Here is a 26,293-nt window from a genome sequence, read left to right on the forward strand (position 1 = left end):
GATCTTGGGGAACAAGAGTTGGTACACTAATATATGCCTCCTGCTCCTACAGGGACTAGATGTGATAGGCTTAATGACAGAGCTGTAAGAAAATTTAGTTTACAGACATCCTTGGCACTTGTTAATATTCTGCTTTAAAAATTCAAAGCAACAACAATAGCCATAAAATGATATGCGTAAAGCTATGCATTATACAAAAATATTCTGTTTGCTAAATTGTGAGGGGAAAGCTACTAGATAAAAGTAGGTTAATAATTTTAAAATATGATTGGACCAAATAATGAAATTCAATGCAGTAAAAAAAATTACCATTGTGATAATACTGCAACATGAAAATATGTATATGATTATATCATAATTATCCAAGGCTAAATTATAAAAGGAAAACACAATTATATGCATGTCTTTATCATAACTATAAGAAATTGCACCAAAACAGACTGGAAGGGAATATACCAAATTTATAGCCATGATTGTGTTTCAGTGGTGAGAATGTAGAAATATTTTTCAATTTTTTTCTGTAGTAGATTCCTACTACTTTAAAAATAAAAAAAATTTATACAGTTTTAAGGAAAGCGAAAAATTCATAGTGGACATGACTATCATCCAGTACTTTGGAGGCTGAGACAGAAGGAATTTAGCAAAATCCTCTCTTTAAAAAAAAAAAGGTAAAAAGGGCTGTAGCTCAGTGGTAAAGCGCTCCTAGGTTCAATACCCAGTCCTACAAAAAAGAAAATAAAAAGCAAACAATTAAAAAATAGCATAAGCATATGTGTTATTTGAGTTACAAAGTGCTACACCATTTTTCCTGTATACAAGTGAATTGTTTGCTACTAGTAAATATAAACAAACACTGAGATCTATCGGGTATCCCATGTCTCTGGCAGAGAGCTCGCTATTAATTTTACTGTTTGCACTCCCTGGGTTGGGGACTGATGGCAGAGACTCTGGAGGGCAGGCAAGAGGTGAGCTGAGAAGCCCCCACTGGACACGAATTGCCACAAAGCTGTGCACGTGCAGGCCGGAGGCACCTTCCTCCTGACGACCAGAAGTCCCGGGGTTCTGTGAACAAAATATTCCTGTATTGCACAAAAACTAATAGTGATACTACCAAGAGCTCCACAACTCCGCAACATCTTACCATCAAAGCACATGACAGGCTCTTTGTTTTTTTTTTTTTTTTGTTTGTATGTTTTTTCTTTTGCGGGTCTGGGGATGGAACCCAGGGGCATTCGACCTCCAAGCTACAGCCCCTACCCTATTTTTTTATCCTTTACTTTGAAACCAGGTCTCACTGAGTTGCAGAGGGCCTCACTAAGTAGCTGAGGCTGTCTGTGAACTGCGATCCCCCGGTCTCAGCCTCCCAAATGCTGGGATTACAAGCGTGCGCCACCGCGCCCGGCACTGACAGGCTCTCTGAACAGTCAGCCTACTCTAACAGATGGCCCAGGCTGTTCAGGCCATCTATCCTCATGGTATCATAGTCCCCTTTATCTGCAGTTTTGATTTCTGGGGTTTCTAAGAATATTAAATTAAATATCGATAATTCTTCAGTTTTAAATCACATTGCATTGTGAGGGTGTGATGAGATTTTGCCTTACCCCACTCTTTTCCAGCGGGTACATGAATCCTCCCCTTGTGCGGCGTATCCATCCTGTATACACTACCTGCCCGTTAGTCACTCATTGACCGGCTCGGGTATCAGATCCCCAGTGCTGGTATCATAGCACCTGCAGTCAAGTAACCCTTATTTTCCTTAATAATGGACCCAATGCAGAGGGATAGTGATGCCGGCAATTCAGATATGCCAGAGAGAGAAGCCATACGGTGCTATACATGTGAGGCTCCAGACTATTCAGAGTTTTAGGCATCCACTTGGGGGTCTGCCACAGAGGTGCCACATGTGCCTGAAGTCACGCCCCGCAGACCTGGTGTGCGACCCATGTCCACATTCCTGGGCAGGTACTTAGCTAAGGACAGGGGCTCTTAGAAGAATAGAACTCCTCCTTGAAGTAATGTTTTCTCTGGGGGCTTCGATATAATGCAAACATCCTATTATTTAGTTTTGAGTGTGTGTGAGAGTGTTTATATGTTTCCATGAAGAAAATGGGCTTACTTAGGGAAGAAATTTTTGTAACTTTCAGTAGTCTAGTAATCAGTATAAATATCAGCAAATAAAACATAATACACATTACTCTCTACTAAATATGTTTTATTTTTATTTTTTAATTTTTTTTTTGGTGGTACTGGGGTTCCTGGGAGCCCTTCTACCTCCAGGCTACACTCCCAGACCTATTTTTACATTTTTTTTAAATTTGGAAACAGGGTCTCCTAAGCCAGCGTGCGCGGCTGGCTTCGAACCTGCGCGATCCTCCTGTCTCTGCCTCCCAAGCGCGGGGATTACAAGCGTGTGCCACCACGCCCGGCTAAATATGTTTTATTTTAAATCTTTTAGTAGAAAATAAAGCACATATACAGAAAACTCCCATGAAATAAACACATTCCTCCATGTATTGTTTTTAGGCAAACACCCTGTAACCACCACCCACAATCCTCTCCCCAAAATAACCACTATCTGACTCCTATAGTAGTTACTTGCTGTGTTTCTTTATATTTGTATCCTAAAGTATCTGTCTCTGGAATTATATGAGTTTGGTTCGTTTTTTTTAAATTTTGATGCTTCTTTAAGTCCTAAGCAACAAATTCCCTTTGCATTCTTTTCCTTTTAATTTGTCCACCGAGGAACCTGGGGCACTTGACCCGCGCAGCTCCCGCAGATCAGGCTTTGCAACCGTGTCCTCATGATGCATGCCGACCTGGTCCTCTGTCCTCAGAGGCCAACTTCCTGCCGTCCACAGCTGGATCTGAGGCCTGAGCAGACTCAGACCCGAGCCGCTGGCAAACCTGGCAGAGGTGCTACGTTCTTTCATGAGGAAGTACAAAATGTCTGCTTGTGTCTTTTATGATGTCAGTATCCACGGACTGGCAATGCTTGGATGGAGTTATTCCCTAAGAGTTGCAAAGTGATCTTCTGTCACTTCTTTTTCATTTGCAAGTTGAAATGCTTAATAAAGAAAAACTTTCCCTTGGCCACTGCTTTGCTACCTAAGAAAGAAGGAAAGAGCTGTGGAAACGGGTCCGTTTCCCTAGCATCCTCAAGATGGACTTGCCGTCTCCAAGGTGGACCAGGTGGCTCTTTTGAGTATTGTAACGAAATCATTCTTCTAAGCATATTTAATGATTACTGCCCTCAATCTAGCTCCCGTGGCCAAAGCTTTGGCCCTTCAGACCTCTTCAGATCGACTCCTGAGACCTCAGCATGTCCTGTTCTCTCAAAACGTTCTCGCTCTCCGGCCTGACAGGATGTTCCAGGTTCCTCTTGTATATTTCCTTCCCCAGACCTGGAATCAGCTACTTCCCTAGGGAGCTTGGTTTCTTGAAGTGGGAAAAGACATTTCTAGACCATGACCTAGATCCTAGTGACCTCACTACAGAAGGCCCAACCAACCAGAGGACTCTCGGGGCCACTGAGAGCTAGAGCAGCAGGTGCAGCCACGGTCACCCGGGTTCATACACGAGCGAGACCAGGAGGCATAAGCAGGCTGTGCAGACAGAGGCGAGACTCTCACAGCACACACCGGGCCTGCGCCAACACCCTCCCCTTCCCTCATGCCTATGGCTGCATGGGGACTGGTACAACCAGGAGAGGGACAAGACAAAGACGCTTTTTATTTTGGTTTGCTTTGTTTATGGATGTTTGCTTCTTTTGTGAAATCAAGTCAACAATTCCTAGAAGCCTCCCTGAGATATCACTCATAAGGGGCCACAAAAGTTAGTACAAAAAAAAATCCTTTAAGCCAATAACCTTCAGGCAGGGTACCAGTTATCGACCTTGTGTGGAAGAAGCAGCCCACCTTTAAACCATGCCTGGCCCCATGGACAGCAACAAGAGCTTTGGCTGACCAGCCAGGGACCAGAAACAAAAGCCCCAGAAGATCAGGAGCAGGAGATCAGGATGGACACAGAAGGGTGAGTGTACAGTGTGAAGAACTTTGTGCCACGTGGGGATGGCACAGAGCTGAGCCAATGGCCCAGCCAAGGGACACCAACAAGCCTCTTTGACTGGTCACCCCGATACTGGCATGATGGACACAGGAGCACAGAGGCAGGAGCAGAGCTTTGACACGGGCCCCACAGAGGGACTCCTGCTCACCAAGTCTTATCTAGCTACAACCACCACTAACCCTCCAAGATGTTAGCAACAGTGTCACCACGTGCCCTAGATGGCAGCATCCTTTGAGGGGGCCAACCACCACGAGGTGGCAAGACAGAACACAGGGCCCCCTTGCTGAGAGGGCCAGCGGTACTTTCTCACATACGGGATGTGCTTTCCCGGAATGGGTCTGACTTTCCTGGCTTCAGGGTCTCATCCAGTGACTGTCCCACATAACCTGAGGACAGAGCAGGAGACTCACTTCACAGCCAAGGGGATGTGACCGTGAGCATGATCACAGTCCCACCTATTTCATTACAGTGTGCTCTGCCTAGACACTGCCATCCTGAATAAAGCACGGAGAGGCCCCGAGGCATAGGTGCAGCGCTGCTCGAGAGCGGGAGCCATCACCTGAGAGCCAGATCCCAATGGTCTTGGCGCGCTGTGCCCAGAAGAAAGGTGCACGTTTGGAAAGCAAAGGGCAGAGACAGTACTGGCGCCATCATCGTCACTGTCAGTGGCCCTTTGGGACACTGCTCTTCCTGTCCTCACAACTCTTGGCTCAGTGGGGCTGGAGGCTGTGGTGCCCAAAAGTGTGCACTTTCCTTAGGGAATGCAGCAGGAAGCCATTGGATTACATGTGGCAGCTACTGCCTAGGCATTCTGGGCTCCTTGTGTACAGGGACAGGTAGGTCAAAGAGCTTGCCAGGTGTTACTGTCCAATAGCAGTAATGAGATCTCTGTTGCACCACGGCTTTGCAAACATTTGGTGTTAAAAGTAACACATGTATTTTCCAGTTGGCTGGGTTTTAAGTGGCATCCCGTGATTTTACTGTATCCTTGGCTAAGTAACAGCAAGGATGAGCACTTCTCATCTTGTATACGGGCCATTCACATTTGCTCTTTCATAACTGGCCTTTGTTCTCTCTTCCACTAGGTTGTAATGTTGTTTGTCTGTTGTGATTTTAATATGTCCTGAAGACAACTTTTGCCACTTACATGTCTGCAAATATTTTCTTGTGTCTAATTTGCTTTTTACTTTCAGTTAGGATATCTACTGTCATGGAGATGTTTTAAATTTTAACGAGGTTAAATCTCTCTATTTTTCCTTTATTATAGGTGCTTTTTGTACCTTACATAATAACTCCTCTCATACATAAAGATTATAAAGATAATATTCTATAGGTTCAGAAGCTATAAAATTTTGTTCTTAATTTCAGGTAGCTAAATCCACCTGAAGTAATTTTTGTGCAGGGTGTGAGGTAGGGATCCAATGAATTTTTTCTAAATGGGTAGTCAAATATCCCTAACAAACTGTTATTTATTTTAAAATTTACTCTTGACCCACTTCCCTCTAATATTACCTCCATCATATATCCTTAGGAGTGGTCCTGTCTCTGGGACTGCTATCATGTTCTCCACAAAGGACATTTCTCCACAAAGGTCCATTCGCTTGTCTATTCCTACACCACTACTACACTTTCTTAATTCATTTATTCAACAAATACATGTGCAGTGCCTTCTCTATGCCAGGAAGTGGTCCAAGTACTTGGGGCACCTGAGTGGAATAAACAGACAAGACCCTGCTCTCTCTTAGGACATGTCTCTAGTGGGGAAAGACAGACACGAGATGCTGAAAATACTAATCAGTAGACAATATAGTAACAAAGAAGAGAACTCCCTGGCACCAACTATGCTCTGCTGACAGGACAGGAAGGAAGACAGTGTGGCTTCAGCGGAGTGAAGAGAGGGAAAGGAGCGGTACCCAGAGCTGGGGCCCCATCGCACCGGCCTTGTGGAGCTGTGCAAGGGCCTGGTTTTCACTCTGAGTGCAAGGGGCAGCCACTGTGAGTCCTGAGCAGGAGAGGGGATAGTGAAGCTTGTTTTATGACTCTATTTCTGGTTGTCCTCTGTGAATGGATGGGAGTGGAGCGTGCACTAAATCAGGAATGGGTGGGAACTGGCTGCCATCTCTCTCCAGTGAGAGACTCTGCAGTAGAGACCAGGTCGTGGCAGAGGACATCAGGAGCCATATCAGACTCTGAACACAGAGCCAGAAAGAGTTCCTGATGGATGAGAAGCGGGGTTTGAGAGGAAGAGAGGATTAAGACTGACCCTGAGATTACTGACTTGAATAGAAAACACTGTGGAAGGTGCAGATATGCAGGGAAAGATCAGGGGTTATAATCACGAGAATTTTAATGAGTCATAATATCTAATACAATAACTCTTCTGATCTTATTTTTCTTCAAACTTTTCCTTGCTATTCTTGGCCCATTACTCTTCCAAATTTAGTTTAATATCAGCTTGTCAAGTTCCATAAAAAATCCTCTTAAGATTTTGACTAGAATTACATTGAACTTATAGATTAATTTGAAAATATTTTGTCATATTAATAATATTGAGTCTTTTTGTCAATGAATATATCATCACTCTCCATTTATCCAAATTTTCTTGGGATAGCCTTTAATATCAGGATAAAATTTTTCCACGAAGGTCTGATACATTTTAATTAGACATAGCTCTATGGACCTTATGACTCATTATGTTACAATGACGTACTTTTCCAATACACTTTGCTATTGCCTATGCTGGTGTGCAAAAACACCGATTTTAGTATGCTTTCCCTCAGAATTCTCTTATTAGTTTGAATGGTTTGTCTCCAGGTTCTCTCTGATTTCCTACATAGAAAATCATGTTTTGTACAAATGACAGTCTCATGTCTCCTTAGCCAATTCTCCTTCCTGTACGTCAATCTACTGCAGTGGCCAGGACTGTCCACAGAATGCTGAATAATAAGGGTCATGTGAGAATCCTTGCCCCACCCCAACTGGAGTGAGAACGTTTCGATTAAGTATGAGGTTTAATGGATGGGTTTAGAAGTTTTAAATATTAGCAATGCCTGCATTCTTTTGACATAATCAAATGGTCTCCTCCTTGACTTCTTAAGGTGGTATTTCACATTAATGGATTTTTTTTTCTAAATCACAGTCAGTGAATCTTACTGAACTTAAGAATTTTAATGTTGGATCCTTTTTGCCATTCTAGATTGGCTACCTTGTGTTCTTGTTTCCTTCCATGTAATGTTGCACGCGAAAAGGATATTTCATCCTTAAAGTTACAAGAAAATGTTCTGAACCAGCCGAACCCTGTATCCTTGGAGGAGGAAGGGAGGAAATAGGGGAGGAGGAAGGGGAAATAGGGGAGGAGGAAGGGCAGAAATAGGGGAGGAGGAAGGGGAAATAGGAGAGGAGGAAGGGGAAATAGGGGAGGAGGAAGGGAGGAAATAGGGGAGGAGGAAGGGGAAGTAGGGGAGGAGGAAGGGAGGAAATAGGGGAGGCTTTGTTTCATTATTATCTGTTTATTTATATCTTCCTATTTATCTTTCAGGTTTTAGAGGTTTTCTTTGCAGACAAAACTTTGGGTTTCACTGATAGTCTTTATTAACTTCTGTTTTCTATTTTTGCTTTTTTTACTATTATCTTGATTTGCAATTAACTTTTAGCCTATTTAATTTCTACCTTCTTGATTACAATGGCTAGTTTATTTTCTAATCGTTGTGGGTTTTTTTTCAGAGTATTTAGTTTTAGGTATTCTTACTGCCTAATATGTATATTTAAGGCTACACATTTACCCCTAAGTTTTGCTTTAGATACATCCTACACATTTAAATATGCCAGTTTCATTATTATTTTTTTTCTAATTTCCATCTTATTTCCTTCTTAACCCAAGAGTTACTTAAGAGAACAGGTTTTTTTTCAAACATATGGTCTATTTATTGTTTTTATCATTTTATTTCTAATGTTATTATATTGTTTTGGAAACTGGTCTCAATTATATTCTTTTGGGGGAGCACAAAGAATTGAGCTCAGGGGCATTCTCCCTCCAGGCTACCCCCCCCAGCCCTTTTTGTATTTTGAAACAGGGTCTTGCTAATCTGCTGGTGGTCTCACTAAGTTGCTGAGGCTGTCCTCAAACCTGCCGTCCTCCTCTCTCAGCCTCCCGAGTACTCGATTACAGGCATCTGCCATCACACCCAGTTTATTATAATCACTGGACATTTGTTAAGACTTAACTTGTACTACGAAACAGCCAATCATCGTAGGTGTTCTGTTGAGATACCATAAAGTTAGCATCCTCTCTTTCGTGTCTCAACCTACACAGTGTCCTTTCTCTCTCCCTGCCTTTTACCAGCTGGACGGGGACGGGGCTCTCCAGGGCTCTCCCACCCCGCCCACTCCCACGCTGCAGACGCCTTCCATTCTCCCAGGTCGGTCTTCCTCACATAGGCTTTCACACGTTACTTCTTCTCTTCTCTAAAACCACAGATAGGTCATATGAAAGAATCTCAGAAGTAATACCTTTTAGTCCTACTATTCTACTTCTGAAAAGAGTGGCATGAGGAAATATTTTTAATGGAAAATACCAATTTGCAGAAATATTTCTGATAGCATTCTTCATAATAATTAAATAATCTAAAGCAAATTAAAATGTCAATATTAGAGAAAGTATTTAATAGATGATGGACTGCCCATAATTTGGGATAGACTAGTACATATCTAATTTTAAGGTTATTTAATTGCATGCAAAAGTGTTCAAAATATAAGATGAGAAAAAAAAAAAAAAGCAGCCGGGTGTGGTGGTGCACGCTTGTAATCCCAGCATTCAGGAGGCGGAGACCGGAGGACTGTGGTTCATGGACAGTCCCAGCCATTTGGCGAGGCCCTTCGCAACTCAGTAGGACCCTGTTTCAAAAACGAAAAAAAAGAAAGACTAAAAAATAGGGATAGGGATGTAGCAAGGGCCCATGGGTTCCATCCCTAGTACCACAAAAAAAAAAAAAGAAAAAAGCAGGATGTAATATGAAGAACAGATTTTCATATTTAATTTAATGTATATATGTTGAAAATGGGCCAAAGTGTTAACAATGGTTATTACTTCCGGCTAAGATTACAGGTGATTCTTATTTTCTTCTTTATACTCTTATAAAGTATTTGCCAAGTTTCTACATGCATTCAACTGCCATAATCAAAAGTTTTCTTTTTAATGTTCACATGGTTTGATCCATAGACAGTCTGGAAGGAAATATAATAAAATGTTGGACTACTACTTGCCTCTGGTTGTTCTTTGTATTTTTATATATTTTCCAAATTGCCTCTAATGAAGCATGGGTCACTCTTACAATTAACAAAATTAGAGTTTGAAGGCCCATAGCTTAACCGCAGCCAAATTGGATCTCCAGGCCACCGCAACTATTTATATGTCCATCTTTCAGCCCTCTCCACCTGTGCTAATCTTACCCATCCACCCAGAATCATTATCTTCTCCCTGAGATCTTCCTAGCATGCCTAGCTGATTCCAAGTCCCTCTTCGTATCCCCAAAGCCTGCCCAAGCCTCTTCTCTCGTGTAGTCAGCTCTGTGAGTGGTCACTGTTTTGCTTGTCGGCCCCTCCCTGCAGTGGACTCTGGATGTAGGACCTGTCTCCCTCTCGGAGCCTCTGTCACCTGGCATGGCATGGAACTCAAGAGACTCTGGGGTGGGGGAACTGCTGTACTGGAATTCCTTGACAATTTAACAGACTGTTTTAATCACCATAATGAAGTTCACCGTGAAAGGATTCCTGGAAACCATAACACCAGTTTGTGGAGAGCTCAACCCCTTGCTAAGGCTTGGAAAGTAGAAACTCAATGAATAAATGTGGCGCTGAACAGAGAGCAGAGGTTCTCAGGTCGCCTCCCCCTCGCCTCTTCCCAGCCCCGGTGTCCCTCCACGCGTCCACCTTCTCATCGGCTCCTGCCCGATGTCACCAGCTAGGTGTCTGTCACCCTAAATCTGCAGAGAATGCCAGTGTCAATCAGGATCCTGAGAGCTGTGCGCCACTGCGTCACATGCTGGGATGTTTGAAACCTCAATTTGTCATCTGGCAATTGAGTAAAACTAAATTATTTCTAGCATTCACTGAATGGCGGTCTGACAGCTCCGTGGAATGAACCAGGAGAGATGAAAGCTACTTTCCCTTGTTCTTCTCGACTTTAACCATGGCTTTAAAGTTGCGATTAGTGAGCAAATAAAATTTCTCCTAAAAATATTAAGTTACCTGGTATCCTTTTCCTTATATGACAAAAAAAGGGGGGGGGGAGAAGAGAAAGGAATGAGTTTGGATTTAGCAAATGCCCACTGAGCCACACATTATAGTCTTATCTTTAAACAAATGGACTCTCCCAATAACCCTTTAAAAAGAGAATCCTTGCCCCACTTTAAGGAAGAGAAAATGGAGATTCAGTGAGGTTAGGACACTCGCCCAAAATGGAACCAAGACAATGCTGGAATGTGAAGCTGATGTTCCTTCCGCCGCGCCTCCCTGCAAACAACTTGGGGTGCTGGTGTCTGGGGAGCTCGGAGCGTGGGGCAAGCCACGTGGGGAGGAGCAGCCCTGCTGCAGGGCCTGGCACAGACGCTGCTGTTGCATCTCGTTATCCAGTGGCACCTGCTAAGAACAGGCAGTTCACGAGGACCTTGGGAAGAGGGCTGAGTTACGGAGCATCCACAAGAATGGTGCTTTCCTGATGGCCTTTCACAGGGTCTAAATGAAGCACAAGCTGGAGTCGTCAGCAGGATGCAGCGTGCCGGTGAGGCCCCTCGTCCTCTTGAAAGGCGCAGGCGGCACCCAGATGAGAGCTCCGACCAGGATGACAAACTGACACTCACGTCCAGCCACCACTGGACAGGTGTGGCCCCTTATCAGGGGGGGACGAGCTAGAGACAGGAAGGGCCAGAGAGCACTAGAGGAGGCAACTCAAAAGGCCAGGGATGAGAAGTGGCCAGCCCTAGTGACAGTCACGGACACTGGCTACGTGGCCAGCGCAGCCCCTGCTGCGCAGCCATCCAGCAAAGGAGAGGCAGGGGAAAGAGGACCTGGAGGAAAGTGTAAACGTCTCAGTCTACTGTCCACACTAGCTGTATTTCACGCAAACCTACATCGTGTTAACTAGCTCAACAGATACTTGCCTTTCACTACTCTTGCTTGATAACTAAAGGATTGAAAAACACTTTCTGCTAATAAGAAAAATCATATAGCAATTAGGGCCTGATTGATATTTTCAACATTTGATAACAACTAATTACTTTCTGTCCACATCAATTGCTAATATGGCTTTAATTTGATTAGGCCTTCTTTTTTGTCTCTTCCCTGATTTAAAAACACCCGTGTATGCACACGGGCATGCCCCTGTGACCTTGCGCTGTGATTAATGTGTCTCCGGGTTCTTACACCCGTTGCTATAGTTCAGCCTCCCCCTGGGAATACTCTCCCCAGGGCACTAGGTCTTCATTCACTGACAAGGTTCACGAAACAGAACCATGGGGTTGGGAGGAACCTTACCTCTCCTCTAGCTTAGATGCCCTGCTCATGCTCCAAACTCCTTTCACACCAAGGCAAACATTGTCCAGACAAAGTTCAAATTACCCCGCACCTCCAGAAGGAGCTCGGTCCTCCCCTGTAGATCTGAGGATAGCTAGAAACCTCTTCCTCCAAGAACCAAGCCCTCAGTGCTCTTCCTTTGCTCTGACCCTCTCCCTGGAGATCACAAAGGACAGTTAGCCCCTCTTCCTCGTGACACCTTGCTGACCCTTGGACCAAGTGAAGACAGCTCTGGGAACTCCATGAAGTCCAGTTCTCAGAGCTGAGTACAAGGTTCTGCACGTGCCCCTCATTAGACACCTTTTGGGGTCTGCTTGTCATCTGCTCTCCTCAAAATGTGTCCCCGTGTGTCTGTACCCATCTGCTCCCCAAGGCTGTCTGAGCCTCATCTGCTCCCCGAGGATGGAAGGCGGTACATTTCCACAGACAGAGACCCATTGCACACAGAAGCCCAGGCTTTTCACACCAGCTCACGGGTGCAGCACGGTTCTTCACAGGGTGGAGAGCAAAGGGTCGTCACCTACTCTATACTGGAGGATAAGAAAGGACTCACCAGCCAGTAGCTCCAAATTCCAGAGAAGCAAGTTCCTCCAGAGGACGTGGGGCTGGCTGAGAGGGAGCCTGGGGACGCTGACGGGCTGACAAGTCCGTCCAACAGCTGGCCTGGGCCAAGGACAAGAAAGCTTTAAAAAACAAAATTAGCATTTGGCTTGATGAGGCGGCATCCTGTACTTCCTCTCTTAGTCCCAGATGCAGCTGCCATGGGCTCTGTGTTCTCTGCAGCACCGCGACGTGATCTCCCTTGTCGAGGGGGAGGAGATCTGTGGAAGGTCAGTGAGCGAATGGCCATGACATCCGCGACGGTGCAGATCCACATGGTGGATGCTTCCAGGCCCAGCTCCCTCCTCACAGAAAACGCAGGGCATACGGATGTGGGAAAGAGGCCCAGATGGAGACCTTTCCTTGAAAGGTCCCCAAGGCAGGCTGCAGCCACAAGGTGACCCTCTTTCCTCTAAGCCTTCTTGAGAAGAACTCCCCCCCACCTCTTCCATATTACATGCTATGAAACTGAGGCTCACACAAGAAAACTGGCTTGAGAAGCTAAGCTTTTTCATCATACTGACCAATGTTAATGTGACCCCCAGTTACTGGCCAGGCACCATTTGCTCTAGAAATAAGGGTGGAAAAAAAAGAAGACCAGAAGCTGCGGGTCTTTGCCACCAGCTTGGCCCGAACCGCATGACAGGACCCACAGGTCCCTGGTGCAGTGACATCATGGGCTCTTCCCTCAGCAGCACCCAGTGAAACCCGGGGGGTGGGGCTTCCCATCGCCCCTCATGCCACACACTCATTTATATATTTCTTTCAAATATAGATGCATTACTTCTCCTTTTGCGTTCCTACTTCTCAACTATTTTCTCTCTTGGAAATACCTTCTTTTCAGCATTTCTTGGCACCCAGCAGACAGTCAATAAATCTTAAATTCGGTAAAGTTGCAGGATATAAAATTCTGTAGAGTTTCTATACGCCAGTAATGACCTGGATAAAAATTCAGTAGCTAGGTGGATACAGAGGTGCATTCTTGAAATCCTAGTACTTGGGAGGCTGAGACAGGAGTAGCACAGGTTCCAGGCAGAGGAGGAAGGAAGGAAGGAAGGAAGGAAAGAAGGAAGGAAGGAAGGAAGGAAGGAAGGGAAGAAGGAAGGGAGGAAATACAATCCTTACCAAACAAATTGTAAGGGATAACTTTAACCAAGGAAACAAAGAGTCTCTACAGTGTAAACCAATGAAAGAAACTGCAGAGCACACCAAAAAAATAAAATGACATCCTTGTTCACAGATTAGAAGAACTGATGTTGTTAAATGTCCATACCACTCAAATTGACCTATAGATTCAACGCAATCCTGGTCAAAATACCACAGAAATAGAAGAGGCAATCCTGAAATCACATGGAACCATAAAAGACCCCAAACAGACAAAGCAACAAGGCCAAACCTGGAAGCATCATGACTCCCAACTTCAAAATATGCCACAAAGCTACAGGACCCAGAGCAGCGTGGTACTGGCCCAAACAGACGTATAGACCAATGCGTCGAATCGGGAACCCAGAAATACATCCGCAATATACAGCCAGCTGATTTTTGACAAAGGCATTAAGAACATAGTGGAGAAAAGATAATCTCTTAGACAAATAGTGCTGGAAAAACTGGATATCCATATACTGATGAATGAAACTAGATCCCTACCCTGCCCTGGAAACCATTACTCTCCTTTATTTCTACAAGTCTGACTTTATTGGATTCCTCACATAAGTGAGATTATGCAGTATGTGCCTCTGTGACTGGCTTATTCCCTGAGTATAATGTCTCCCAGGTTCATCCACAGGACAGGATTTCCTTCAGTTTTAAAGCTGAGTAGTATTCCAACGTGCATATATACTGCCTTCCCCGTTTATCAGACGGTGGATTCACCCTCCTATAATATAAGCTCATTGAGAGAGATTTTTTTTCTGATTATCTCCTACTGAAATAAATAATTTGATGAACAAGCAAATAATCTGAAGGCTAGGGCAGGCGTGGTGGCACACCTCGAGGAAAGGGGGAAGACGATCCTAGCAAGTCCTGAGGCCATATGGGTGCCAGAAACAAGATGGAAACATTTTCATCCTGACCAAACAGGTGACAAAATTATGAAAAATAAGAAACTGGAGAGGGTTCATCACCCAGGAAGACCAGAGATGCAGCCAGAGAAGTAAAATTTCTTTTCCTAAAGAAGAAATGTATCAACGCCCAAGTAAGTTTGATTCTGCGAATCCACCTGAGGAGGTTTTCACTCATCTGACGCTCAGCGTGTTGTGAGATGTCTTGGAGTTTGCACATGATGAGGTCTGCCTGGACCATCCTTCCTTGTGTTTAGACTGTCGTGAGTCTGGAACCCTCGCTGAGATCTGGACGGACACAGGGTGGGGCCGTGCCTGAAGGGCTGCTGTGTGCTGCCTGCTCCCGGGCCGGCGGGCTCGAGGTGCACACTCGATCTTGGTCCGGGCCCCGAGATGCTCGTGATGCAACAGGAAGAGGAGAGGTGCTCTGCTCGTGGCACGTGGTGATGGCGGCCGTCTGCTGGCCTCTGCACATGAGAATGTGGGAGGAGCTCACAGCTTCTTTCCTCATCGTTCACAGGACTTGGACCTAAGGTCTGCCGAGCTAAATGACTGCTTCTTCGCAGAGGTCAGACACATGGCTTCAACTGAACCCACCTCCTAGTTCTTCAAGGGGAAATGGGATAGATACTATTTGATTCGGACTGCCTCAAAAACTAACCATAAGTTTTACTGGACTTAAGACTTATGTGTGGAAACTCTTTTCTTTTTATTATTAGATACAGCATCATGCCATTAGGAGAATTTGTGACCACTTGTAAAATATGTACAAGAGATCCAGTGAGATTTTAAAATGAGCGGGTCAGTAGAGCGCTCCCCTTCTGGGAGCCCAGAGTGCCTGGCAGCAATAACCGTGGCTCATCTACCAACTCTGCCCATGAACTTGGCACATGGAAAACACACTGACAAATACATCTCTGCCACCCTCGCCATCATTCTCCACGTTAAGCCCAAGAGTGAAAAGGCATGCCCGTGAGCCAGCCCCGCTGCTGATCTCCACCGAGGACAGACCCCGCGGAGGCTCCGGGGGTCCTTGGCTGCCCGTCCCTTTTCATCAGCGCAGTATTTGAAAGCCTTCCACGCCGAGAAGCGAGACCTCTGCCAGCCCCCAGCTCTCTCCAGAGCTGGTTCTAATCCTAGGCCACTGAGACAGGACTCTGGCCCATACAGCAGCATATCCTCTGGTCATAAGATCTGGGGTCAGAATAAGAGAGAAAATGCCCACTCCCTGGACCTGGCTGCCCCTGAGAAGCTACCCTCTTTACCTGAATCCAAGCTGCCTCTTGGCTTATCCCAGGTGGTGGGGGCAATCTGTCTGCTCTGAGTCGGACTAAATGCTTATAAAACTCAGTAATTTAGTCATATGTCCAAGGGGAAATGGTTATTTGGTCAAATTAAAGAGATTTTTCATCACTTGTTAAATGACTTTCAACTCCAAGAGTTATCCACACAGATGCCTGACTCCTGATTATAAATTTAACCCATGCTCACCCAAGAGAAAAAAGGTAGATACGGGAACACTAAGCATTTGGCTGTTTTCCTGATCAAACTGGATCTGGTAGTGACCAAACATGCAGAAAGATATAGAAACACATAGAAATTCCTGCTCATGGCCGGGCGTGGTGGCACACGCTTGTAATCCCCGCGCTTGGGAGGCGGAGATAGGAGGATTGCGCAGGTTCGAAGCCAGCCACTCTGGCTTAAGAGACCCTGTTTCCAAAAATAAAATAGGTCTGGGAGTATAGCCCGGAGGCTTCCAGGAACCCCAGTACCACAAAAAAAAAAAAAGAAAGAAAAGAAAAGAAAGAATTTCCTGTTCATAAAAAAGAGAAATGCTAGGATTAGAATACAATCATATTGCCGGGCGTGGTGGTGCACACTTGTAATCCCCGTGCTTGGGAGGCAGAGACAGGAGGATCACACAGGTTTGAAGCCAGCCACACTGGCTTAAGAGACCCTGTTTCCAATTTAAAAAGTATAAAAATAGGTCTGAGAGTGTAGCCCGGAGGTAGAAGGGTTTCCAAGAACCCCAGTAACACAAAAAATAAAAAAATAAAAAAGAATACAATCATCTTTTGGTATCCATGGAGGACTAATCTCATGAGAGGCCACCTCCAGCCCCAGAGATCCTCAAACTCAAGAATGCGCAAGACCTCCACACGGAATGGCAGAGCATGTGCACATTACCTCTGCACCCTTCCTATACACTCTGACGTCACTTCTAAAGTATTTACTATACCTACTGCAGTGTGCAGGTATGTAAACTGCTATAATTCTGTGTTGTTTAGGGAATGATAACAAGAAAACTCTGTCTTCACATGTTGAGTACTGATATAATCTTTAAAAACATTTTCCCATCAGGGTTGGTTGAATTCAGAGATGTGGAAGCCACAGAAAGCTGACTGGGTTTTGCAGCCTCCAGCAAAATAACTGATCAAGGCACTGATACAGCAAGACCCTACTTCAAAATAATAAATAAATAAAATATGACTGGGAGTCTAGCTCTAGATTGCCCCTGGGCTCAATCTCCAATATAAAAAAAAAGAAAAAGAAAAAGAAAACCCACTTCCCCTGAAGAGAAAAGGCCGGTTGGTAGCTGTCTCCTGGATGACTTTCACACCTCCACTCATAGGCCTCTGACTCCCAATTAGCAGGAAATACAGAGAACATACGAACAGGATCATTCACTTCAGACTGAAGGGAATTTACAAGACAGATTAGCCAGTGTCTTGAACAAGTAAACTAGGAGGAAGAGAGAAAGATAAGCCTATAGATTAAAGGAGACTAAGCAGTCGGATGTAGTAGTGCGCCCCTGCTACCCCAGTACTTGGGAGGCTGAGACAGAAGGATTGCAGGTTCAAAGTCAGCCTCAACAACCTCACGAGACTCCCAACAACTTAGTGAGACACTGCTACCAAATAAAAATAAAGGGCAGAGGGTGTAGCTCAAGGTAGTACACCCCCGGGTCCAATCTCTGGCACAAGAAAAGAGTGGGGCGAGGGAGAGAGAGAAAGAGAAATAAAATATTTATATCAACCAATTGCAATGCAAGACCTTTGTTTGGTTTCTGACTCAAATACACAATTTTAAAATATTGTCTCATGGATATGAGGTAGCAGAGGAAATACATTCTTATTGAATATTGGATGATAGTAAAGAACAATAATAAAATCATCCTTCTCTTTCTGAGATATCTTGAAGATACCAGAACATTCATGGGTGAGCTGGTATGGTAGCTGAGACTGGCTTTGTAATGGCCTGGGGCAGAGGGGAGAGAAAGGGATGGAGGGAGGGAGAGAGAGAGAGAGAGAGAGAGAGAGAGAGAGAGAGAGAGAGACAGAATAGAGATGAGGGCCTGCGCCACACCGACACCTGCGGGAGCTGAACAGCTGAGGCCATGTCACATGAATCTCTATTTTTATACGTGCTTGAAATTTTTCACAACAAAAAAGTATAAAGCACCAGACACAGTGGTGCATGGTGGTAAACTGAGTGCCCGGGAGGCTGAGACAGAAGGCTAGATAATTCGAGGCTAGTCTCAGCAACTTAGCAAGATCCTGTTTCGAAATAAAGAATGACGCCGGGCGTGGCGGGCACGCTTGTCATCCCCGCGCTGGGGAGGCGGAGACAGGAGGACGCGCAGGTTCGAAGCCAGCTGTGCTGGCTTAGGAGACCCTGTTTCCAAAAATAAAAAAGTATAAAATAGGTCTGGGAGTGTAGCCTGGAGGTAGAAGGGCTTCCAGGAACCCCAGTACCACCAAAAAAAAAAAGAATAACAAGGGCTGGGAGTGTACCACAAATATATATACAAATAAACAATGGAGAGGGCCGGAGCCAATGGGTCTGGCTGCAGCCAGGGTCACTTCCCAGGGCCTTGATCACAGCTTATCTGACTGGGGCTGGGGGCCCAAGCGGCCCAGCCGCCCCCTGCGGCGAGGGGCAGTGGGATCCCATGCACCCTTCCTGCCAGCCTCTGCGGAGAGCCTTGGGGCTTCTCGGCACCTCCTGGCCACAACCCATGAGGCAAGTGGTCTCCTAATTCACAGGTGAGGAATGGGGCACAGAGAGGGCAAGGAACTTGCCAGGCATCACACCAAGATTCCCGGGCCATGGATGACCTCTGGAAACTCCATTCTGTACTGCCGCCTCCACCACCGTCTGGTAGAGGAGGGACTGCTTTGTGGTTCTCACCTTAACCCCAAATGGGTGCGGAGGAAGGGGATCTCTAAACAAGTGAAGGTCCTTTCATTAAAGATCATTTCATTTACTCCTGTCTCCGTGGGTTCAATCCTATCCTTCCAGCACAGAAAATCCCCACCCGCTGTCCACCTTTCTTCCTCCATCTGTCCTGCCTGCCCGCTGCCTGCCCACCACTCTGTTCTTGGCCAGCACCAGTACAACATGGTGCCGCCAGCCCAGGGCATGCAGCGTCCCTCCGAAAGAGCCATCTGCATGTGTTCTCAAAGGGCTGTGTCCCTCCCTGTCACCCGAGCTCTCTGCACCCAGGAAAAATATGAGAGTTGAGATTGCACACACAAAAAAGATATATAAAATACAATAAGCCTTAAAATATGTCCCCCACGACCAATTACTATCACATCAAGGCGCTTGAGGCTACCCGGGAGAAGACCTATTTCTGTTTCCCCAAGTGCCTCACCATCTAAGAAGCTGACACCAGCTAGCAGCCTGCTGTTCGAACGGTCTCGTGAATATAGATGGTTGGGTTAATTATAAACGCATTTCCAACTCACTCTTCCTGGCCCTTTTCCTGGAATGAGCGACTGCCACTCCCAGGCCCACAGAACGGGCTTCGGTAGTTTTCAGTCAAGGTTCGGGGAGAAATATGCCACACCGGGATTCGATTATTTACCAACATAATGTGGGATTCGAGCCAATGAGACACCAATCTATTTTCCTCTGAAGTCTGACATATTGCCTGCTGCTTCCAAGGCTGCTTTCCTGGCTGGCAGACAAATAACGGGGGCTGTTTCAAAAATCACCTCCAATTCAAGTCAGGGGACAAAAGTGTTCTAGTGATTGGTTCATCTCACAGACATTGATCGGGTTCTCCTGGGCTGCTAAAGGTGAGCCCCCGGACTGGATGCGTCGTGGGGCCTCTGACGTCCACTGACCCCCACTCTACGATCGGTCCGTCTGCAGCCACTCAGGGAAAGCACCCTGAGGTCTCTGACTGACTTCTGCTCACCCTTCTCTGCGGGGCCCCAAGGGAGCTGGACATTGAGAATGGGTTTTCCAGTGATCCCAGTCCAGAGAATGTTACTGTTGGGCTGCTGGCTGAACACCCAGGACGACCAAAAGAAGCCACTAGGACCCTCAGCGGCTGATGCTGGTGTCCATTTCTGAATTACGGTTCTCCTCACAGAATCTTAACCTCCCACCAAACAGCCTAGATGTAGGTTTCTAAAGGGTAGGGTAAAAGAATGTCGAGTTAGAAGTGATCATTTTGAAAAGAAGGCTTAGCATTCTGCTACATAAGTAAAATCTCATCAATTGGGAGGCAAAGAATTTAAAAGCTACTTTTAGCCCCATTTCCCCCATTGGCTAGGAATGACGGCTCACTCCGTCATTTAAAGACCTCAGGGGACAGAAAGTTCATTACCCTATTCCTCTGGAAAGTATCTGTACAATATTAAAATTGCAAAGGCATATCATCAGGTTGATTCCCCTACTCTTACTGAAGTTCCATGAACCGGGTTTTATAAACATGAATTAACTTTTAACTTGAAGCCATTCAGGAAAAGCATGGCAACAGGGCTGGCGCTACATTACGTGCAGACTGCACTGCGCTGCAACCTCTCATGAACGTACCTCATTTTATATATGCTAGCCCATTGTTTTTCCATTTCTTCTTGACTCAGTATGCCTTGTATTAGTACTCCTGGTGCAATGCTTCACTCGCTCTCGTTACAAGGTGGCATCATATCCCAGTTGCCTGAGGCCCTCCAGGTTGGTGCCTCATTATTCTAACATAATTTTTAATAGCACCCTTCTCGCTCTCAAAAGTGCCCTAGTTTAGATGATAAACGTATGGTCAACGATTGCACTCCAAAGCTTTAAATATTGTTTTTTATTGTGCTAAAAACTCCACGAGTTAAGATTGGAATCCTTCGCCCTTCACTTTCCACCCTTCTCAGCTAAAAGGATTTATCTGGTTTCATTTTGAAGTGATCGATCCCCTGGACTATGGCGTCTTTTTAATGAAACAAGTAGCTGCTCTGTGCTGAGCGGCCACCTCTGCAGAGAGGCTGCAGCCTGGCTCTCTGGATGGACAGTGGCCCGCTGCCCAGGAGTGTCACTTTCATTAAGACACTGGGAGCCACAGAGAACATTCCTGAGCCCCACAGAGCTTGCAGGTCAAGATGTTCCCACACAGGAGAAGTGTTCTCCCTTCTTGGCCACATTCCTTTCATCCCTGGTGCCTCAGTTTCTCTGCCTGTAAAAGAGCACAGTAACGCCCACTTCACAGGGCTGATGTACGGAGAAAGGGAGGGGGCCGCAGGGCCCCCTCTGCCACCAGGAACAAAGGCATTAAGCACTGTGAAATGCTCGGTTCTGCCTTTGGACGGGCTCCTGCTGACTTGAAAGGGGACTCAGGGAGACTGGGGAGCCCACAGGAGGACCGGCCCCTGTCTTCATTAGCATTGTCCCAGAGTGCAGAGAGAGAAAGAGCCACAAAGGAGGCAAAGAACTCGGGTGGAAGAAAAACAAGGGCTGGGGAAAGGGCTCACAACAGAGTACAAAAGCGTCTCAAAAAAACTGAGCGTCTTGAGTTAAAAATAATCTGCAAAGATTGTATGCCAGGAACCGTTTTTAAGGAACCATTTCTGTAGTCTCTGATCACTTGACAGAATAGCACGTTCATACGGTCATATATTTTTCACACTGGAACGTGCCTTGATCCCTCTCCTACCCAGATTCCTGTGTTCTCCTCTGATCTAGCAGCCTAATGGTGGGCTCCGCGGCCACCTGCAGAGTGGACCAACCGTAAAAGTGCCTACTTAGATGGAATGCTATAAGGTACAAATAATTAGCCACTAGATGATGGTACTGTAATTGGTGGTGCTTTTTTGGCATAAAATGTCAAGACTTCCAAGACTGAAGAGTCCAGACAAGTCCAGAGAGCCATGGCTGTGCTGGGTAGGGCACAGTCAAGTAGATGCAAGACACACACCGGAACATTAATACTTGCCATTAAAATCAAAGAGGGGGCAGGAGGAGGGAGACGGCAATGGTTGGAGACATCACTCCAAGCAGTATCTTCTCAGCAAAAGCTGCGTCTTAAGAGTCCTTCTGAGCAATCTGGGAACGCACAGGGGTTCACAGATCAATTTGCTAAATTGGCTTGGCTGGAAAGCAGGCTTTTGTGTATGGATTCAGCTAATGGGCATGTCTAAGCTTCCCAGGCCTCCTTCAACCAAGGCAGAGAGAGGGGATGTTGGAAAAAGAACATGGGTGCTGCGCCTACTAGATTGGGGCTGAAACTCCAGCCCCACAGGCTGAGCGCACCCGGCCCAGTCACGTGACCTCTCCAAGGAGGAGATTACATAAACCCAGCAGCCCCGCCAGGTGCTGGCAGATTGAAAGGCTGAATATATCTCAAAGAGACAAGCACTGTCTTGTTTGACCTTTACGATGTAGGTATGAACATCCCAGAAAGACAAACACCCTCTCACAGCCATTCTCTCCCTCCCTCCTCTGTACTCCAGGTGGACAGGTGCTAGAAGACAACAGCTCTGGAAAAACTCGTATGAGGGGCTGGGATGCAGCTCAGTGGCAAAGCACCTGATTTGTAGGTATGGCGCTCTGGGTTTGATCCCCAGCTCAAAAAGACAAAAAAAAAAAAAAATCCTCTGGAAAAAAAAAGAAGGAAAAGAAGAGAAAAGAAAAGAAGAAAGAAAGACGGATTCATGAAATTCTTGCATGTACTTCTCCAAAATAGGGGCCTTAATTTAAGCACCTGGAAAAGCCCAACTGCAATTCAAAAGAAAGAATTCTTAGCTGTCAAGCAGATTCTATTTTATGATCTGCATAGTTCTGACTTTTATGTATTGTCAACTTGTAGGAATTCTGGGGATGATTCATCTCTTCTCAAGCCACACCTGGTGGCCAGTCACAGCGCGCTCTCCAGGGCTGGCCATCTCTGCCAGATGAGCCTTTGGTCTTGAACAGGGAAGAGAAGGAGCAAAGGGCTCAGAGCTGGAAAGGGCCCCGTGCTCACCGGAGCCTCTCCCAGAAGCTCAGGGCTTGGGACGGGGAAGCTGCTTGCCCAAAGAACCATGGGGACCTTGGGTAAGGACTTTTAGTAAATCTCCATAAACCAAAGCAATGATTAAAAGGAAAAAGAAAAGGAAAAGGAAAAATCTCGCCAGAGTTTTACTCCCTGATGTTTTCAATTCTATAGTCAAATCATGTATTTTGGAGGCCCATCTGGTGCTGGGTCTGCCTTTCAGGAGAAAAGTTTCCACCAATATTGCAATAGAGGGAGACCACTGAGGTAGGTCAGTGGCATCTTACATTTTACAGCAAGACATGGAACGTAGTTTCTAACATGTCTGGGGTTGGCAGATCTGAGAGACTGAAAAAACATCATCTAAAGAACACTCTGAACATTGACATGTGTGACATTTGTGTCCCAGGGAAACAGACATTGCTAAGATAGGAAAGTGAAGAAATCAGATAGTTTAGCATTTCAGAGTTCCTACTTTGCCTTCCATGAAATCAAATTATTCATTTAAATTTCTGAGCATAGTGGGTTTTGGTCACTGGGTGGCATATTTTAAAAGGTAACAGCCCAGTCAGGCACGGTGGTACATACAGATTGAAGGTTTGAGGCCAGCCTCAGCAACTTAGCAAGACCCTGTTTCAAAATAAAACAGGCTGGGGGTGTCACTCGGAGGTGTAACACCCCTGAGCTCAATCCCCAGTGCCAAAACAAAACAAAGTTGACTGTCCAGGAGAGTGTTTGTTTGTTTGTTTGTTTGTTTGTTTGTTTGTTTTTGGTGGTACTGGGGTTCCTGGCAGCCCTTCTACCTCCGGGCTACACTCCCAGACCTATTTTATATTCTTGAAACAGGGTCTCTTAAGCCAGTGCGGCTGGCTTCGAACCTGCGCGATCCTCTTGTCTCCGCCTCCCAAGTGCGGGGATTACAAGCATGCACCACCACGCCCGGCCAAGGCAAGATTTTTACCAACAGTTAGGTGGAATTGGGCCCTGATTCCCACTTCTTTAACAGCTAGTCATCACTGACTACTAGTTCTGGTTCCATCTCTGGGATGAAGGGGACATTCCATCCTGAAGTGCCCATTTAGGGAGCAGGATGCTCTGAGGCTACTGATCTCCAGGCCAAACACACACTGCCGTGATTCAGGGCAGTTTCGTAACCTAGGAGACTCCTGTACAGCCGCAGCAGAATGGGAGCTAGGAAAGACCCAATCAGGGGCCTTGAAATTTTAGGATGGGAGAGGAGAGATCACGGAACCTGCCTAGAGGCTGCGAGAAACCAAACAGGTGAGATGGCTGGAGTCTACGGAGCCTGAATCCCGGGGATGGGAGGGGTCATCCCGAGGGGCCCCAGGTGTTGCTGGGGAGTCATGTGGGAGCACTGTAAAGGATCTGCTATGAGCAAGGAAAGGAAGGCAGAGAGGAGGGAGGGAGGAACGCAAGCAAAGAAAGTGCCAGATACAGAGACGTTTTGAAGGAAATATAGAAGACGCTAGGTGTGGAGGAGAGGAAATATGGATTTAGAAGGACTTCTTCCCCCCAAAGATCTGGAATTTAACTGGAAATTTCTGCTCAAACTCATAACTGTTTACTGTAGGTATGTGTTTTAGCTTTTGCATTGTTGTGACCAAAAAATCCCTGACAAGAACAACCTGGGGGGAAAGGTTTATTTGAGTTCAGTTTCAGAGGCTCAGTCCATGGTCAGCCGGCTCCAAGGCAGAAGCATCTTGGTGGCAGGGTAGACAGAGGAGATCGGCTCAGCTCACGGCGGCCAGAAGCAGAGAGAGGGAGGAGAGGGGCCAGGGACAGAGATGTTTCCAAGGCCACCCCCCAGTGACACACCTTCTCCAACCACGCCCGCCTCTGAACCTTGCTGCAGTGCCAACAATGAGCTTCTCTTGGGGATGGTCCAGATCTAAACCATAACAGTGTGGAATCAGGGACTGGTCTTTGTTCTGCTTGAAACACTTTTAATTAATGTTTCCCCCTAGAAAATGTGTTTAATTGATGGAAAAGAAAGAGATCACCCAATTAGATTCATCCTTATAAAATAACAACTCAAAACTACTTGAATCCCAGCTTTTGACCAAGTTATATATCCATGGGCAAGAAGGGTGGAAGGTCAGGATTCCCTCCTAGCATAGAAAAACGCAAACCCTAAACTAAAAGGTTAACTCACAGTGTGGACGAAAGAAATAGCAAATACACAGTTTGATATTTGGGCTGTCAAAGTGAGAAAAGCACACTAGATCCTACAGAATAAGTGTTCCCAATCCCAGAAATTACTAAGAACTCGAGAGTTTTCTTGGCTATAGAAACTTGTAAATATCTAGAAGAGCCAGATTTTGAAGCCCGGAGGACACTTGCTAAAACTAAGAGAGTTGGCAGTAGGCTTGCACACAATTTGGGTTTTCTTTCAGAATTGATATCTTACCAAATACAGCCATCTGTGTTCCCTCTGGGAAAGGTTCAACTGTTCTGTTGCCATTGACATGATGCTTGGCTAGAAAAAGAAAGAAAGAAATGCAAGTTTAAGTGTAAAGTTCTGCACACACACCAGCACATGTCACTAAATGTGTCAATGAGCCTACTTCTTGTTTTTGAGTTAGCTTACATCAAAGCTTACCCTCTTGGTTTTTGCTTTGATTGTTTTGTTTTGTTTCAGGTACTGGAGATTGAACTCAGGGGCATTCTACCTCTGAGCTATACTCCCAGCCCTATTTTTTGTTGATGTTTTGAAACAGGTCTCCCTAGGTTGCTGAGACTCTGGCTTTTTGCTGAGGATGCTCTTAAACCTGTGATCCCCCTGTCTCAGCTTCCCAAGTACTAGGATGACAGGCGTGCATCACCACACCCTGCATCATTTTCTTGCTTTTAATCTTAGTTACTGCTGAGATCCTGTAGTCCAGGTACACCGTCTTGCAAGTGAGCATGCTGATACCCAGCTGCAAGTGCCTGACCCCTGGCCTCACTACCTCGATGCCCCGGAGAACAAGGATGCCCTGTGTTCAAGGCTGAACTGGAGGCATCTTTCTTCTGACAACCCCTAATAATCAGATCACTGATGCAATAATAAATGAGAAGTAAAAAGAGCAAGGTAACAGTCGGACCAATTCTTTAAAACATGGAATAGCAGGACTTGTCATTCTGTACCATTCAAGCTCTGTTCCCAGGGGCCAAGGACACTATGAGCCTTCTTTAGGACCATGCTACCCCCAGGTCCCCGTCACCAACCATCCTTCCCGTCCTGGTATATCAAGGACTTATTTAGAGATAAGAAGGGCCAGGTTATGGGATTCCGGTGTTAACTTCTTCTCATGACACAAACAGAGGATACTGAAGCATGCATCATCTAGGGGTATTCAAGTAATATCCTCAGCAACTTTTTACTCTTTGTGGTACTAAGGATTGAACCCAGGAGCATTCTACTGCTGAGCTATACCACCAGCCCTTTTCTGTTTTATTTTGTTTTCAGAGTCTCGCTAAGTTGTTGAAAGTCTTACTAAATTGCTGAGGCTGTTCTTGAATCTGTGATCCTTCCGTCTCAGTCACCTAAGTACTGAGATTATAGGCATGCCACACCATGCCTGGCTCTCAGCAATTTTTTTTTGTAGTACTGGGAAACCAGGAGTATTATACTTCCAAACTGGGAGTAGATTATTATTATTATTATTATTATTATTATTATTATTGCTTTTAAATAGAGTCTTGCTAGTTTGATGAGGGTTTCACTCAGATGCCGAGGCTGTCCTCAAAC

At 45.7% G+C, this 26,293-nt stretch overlaps 1 protein-coding gene across 1 annotated transcript in view; it reads right to left on the reverse strand.

Moving 5' to 3' along the window:
• Positions 1 to 26,293, reverse strand: part of MSRA (methionine sulfoxide reductase A) — a gene marked incomplete at both ends in the record, with an annotated part of 344,628 nt that overhangs the window by 173,864 nt on the left and 144,471 nt on the right. The window contains one exon of the mRNA XM_080710038.1: positions 24,971 to 25,039. Coding sequence (XP_080566164.1) covers positions 24,971 to 25,039 — 69 coding nt within the window. The remainder of the gene's footprint in view (positions 1 to 24,970; positions 25,040 to 26,293) is intronic.

Source organism: Muscardinus avellanarius (genome assembly GCF_963383645.1).
Source record: "Muscardinus avellanarius genome assembly, chromosome: 14".
In the NCBI taxonomy this organism is placed as follows: domain Eukaryota; kingdom Metazoa; phylum Chordata; class Mammalia; order Rodentia; family Gliridae; genus Muscardinus; species Muscardinus avellanarius.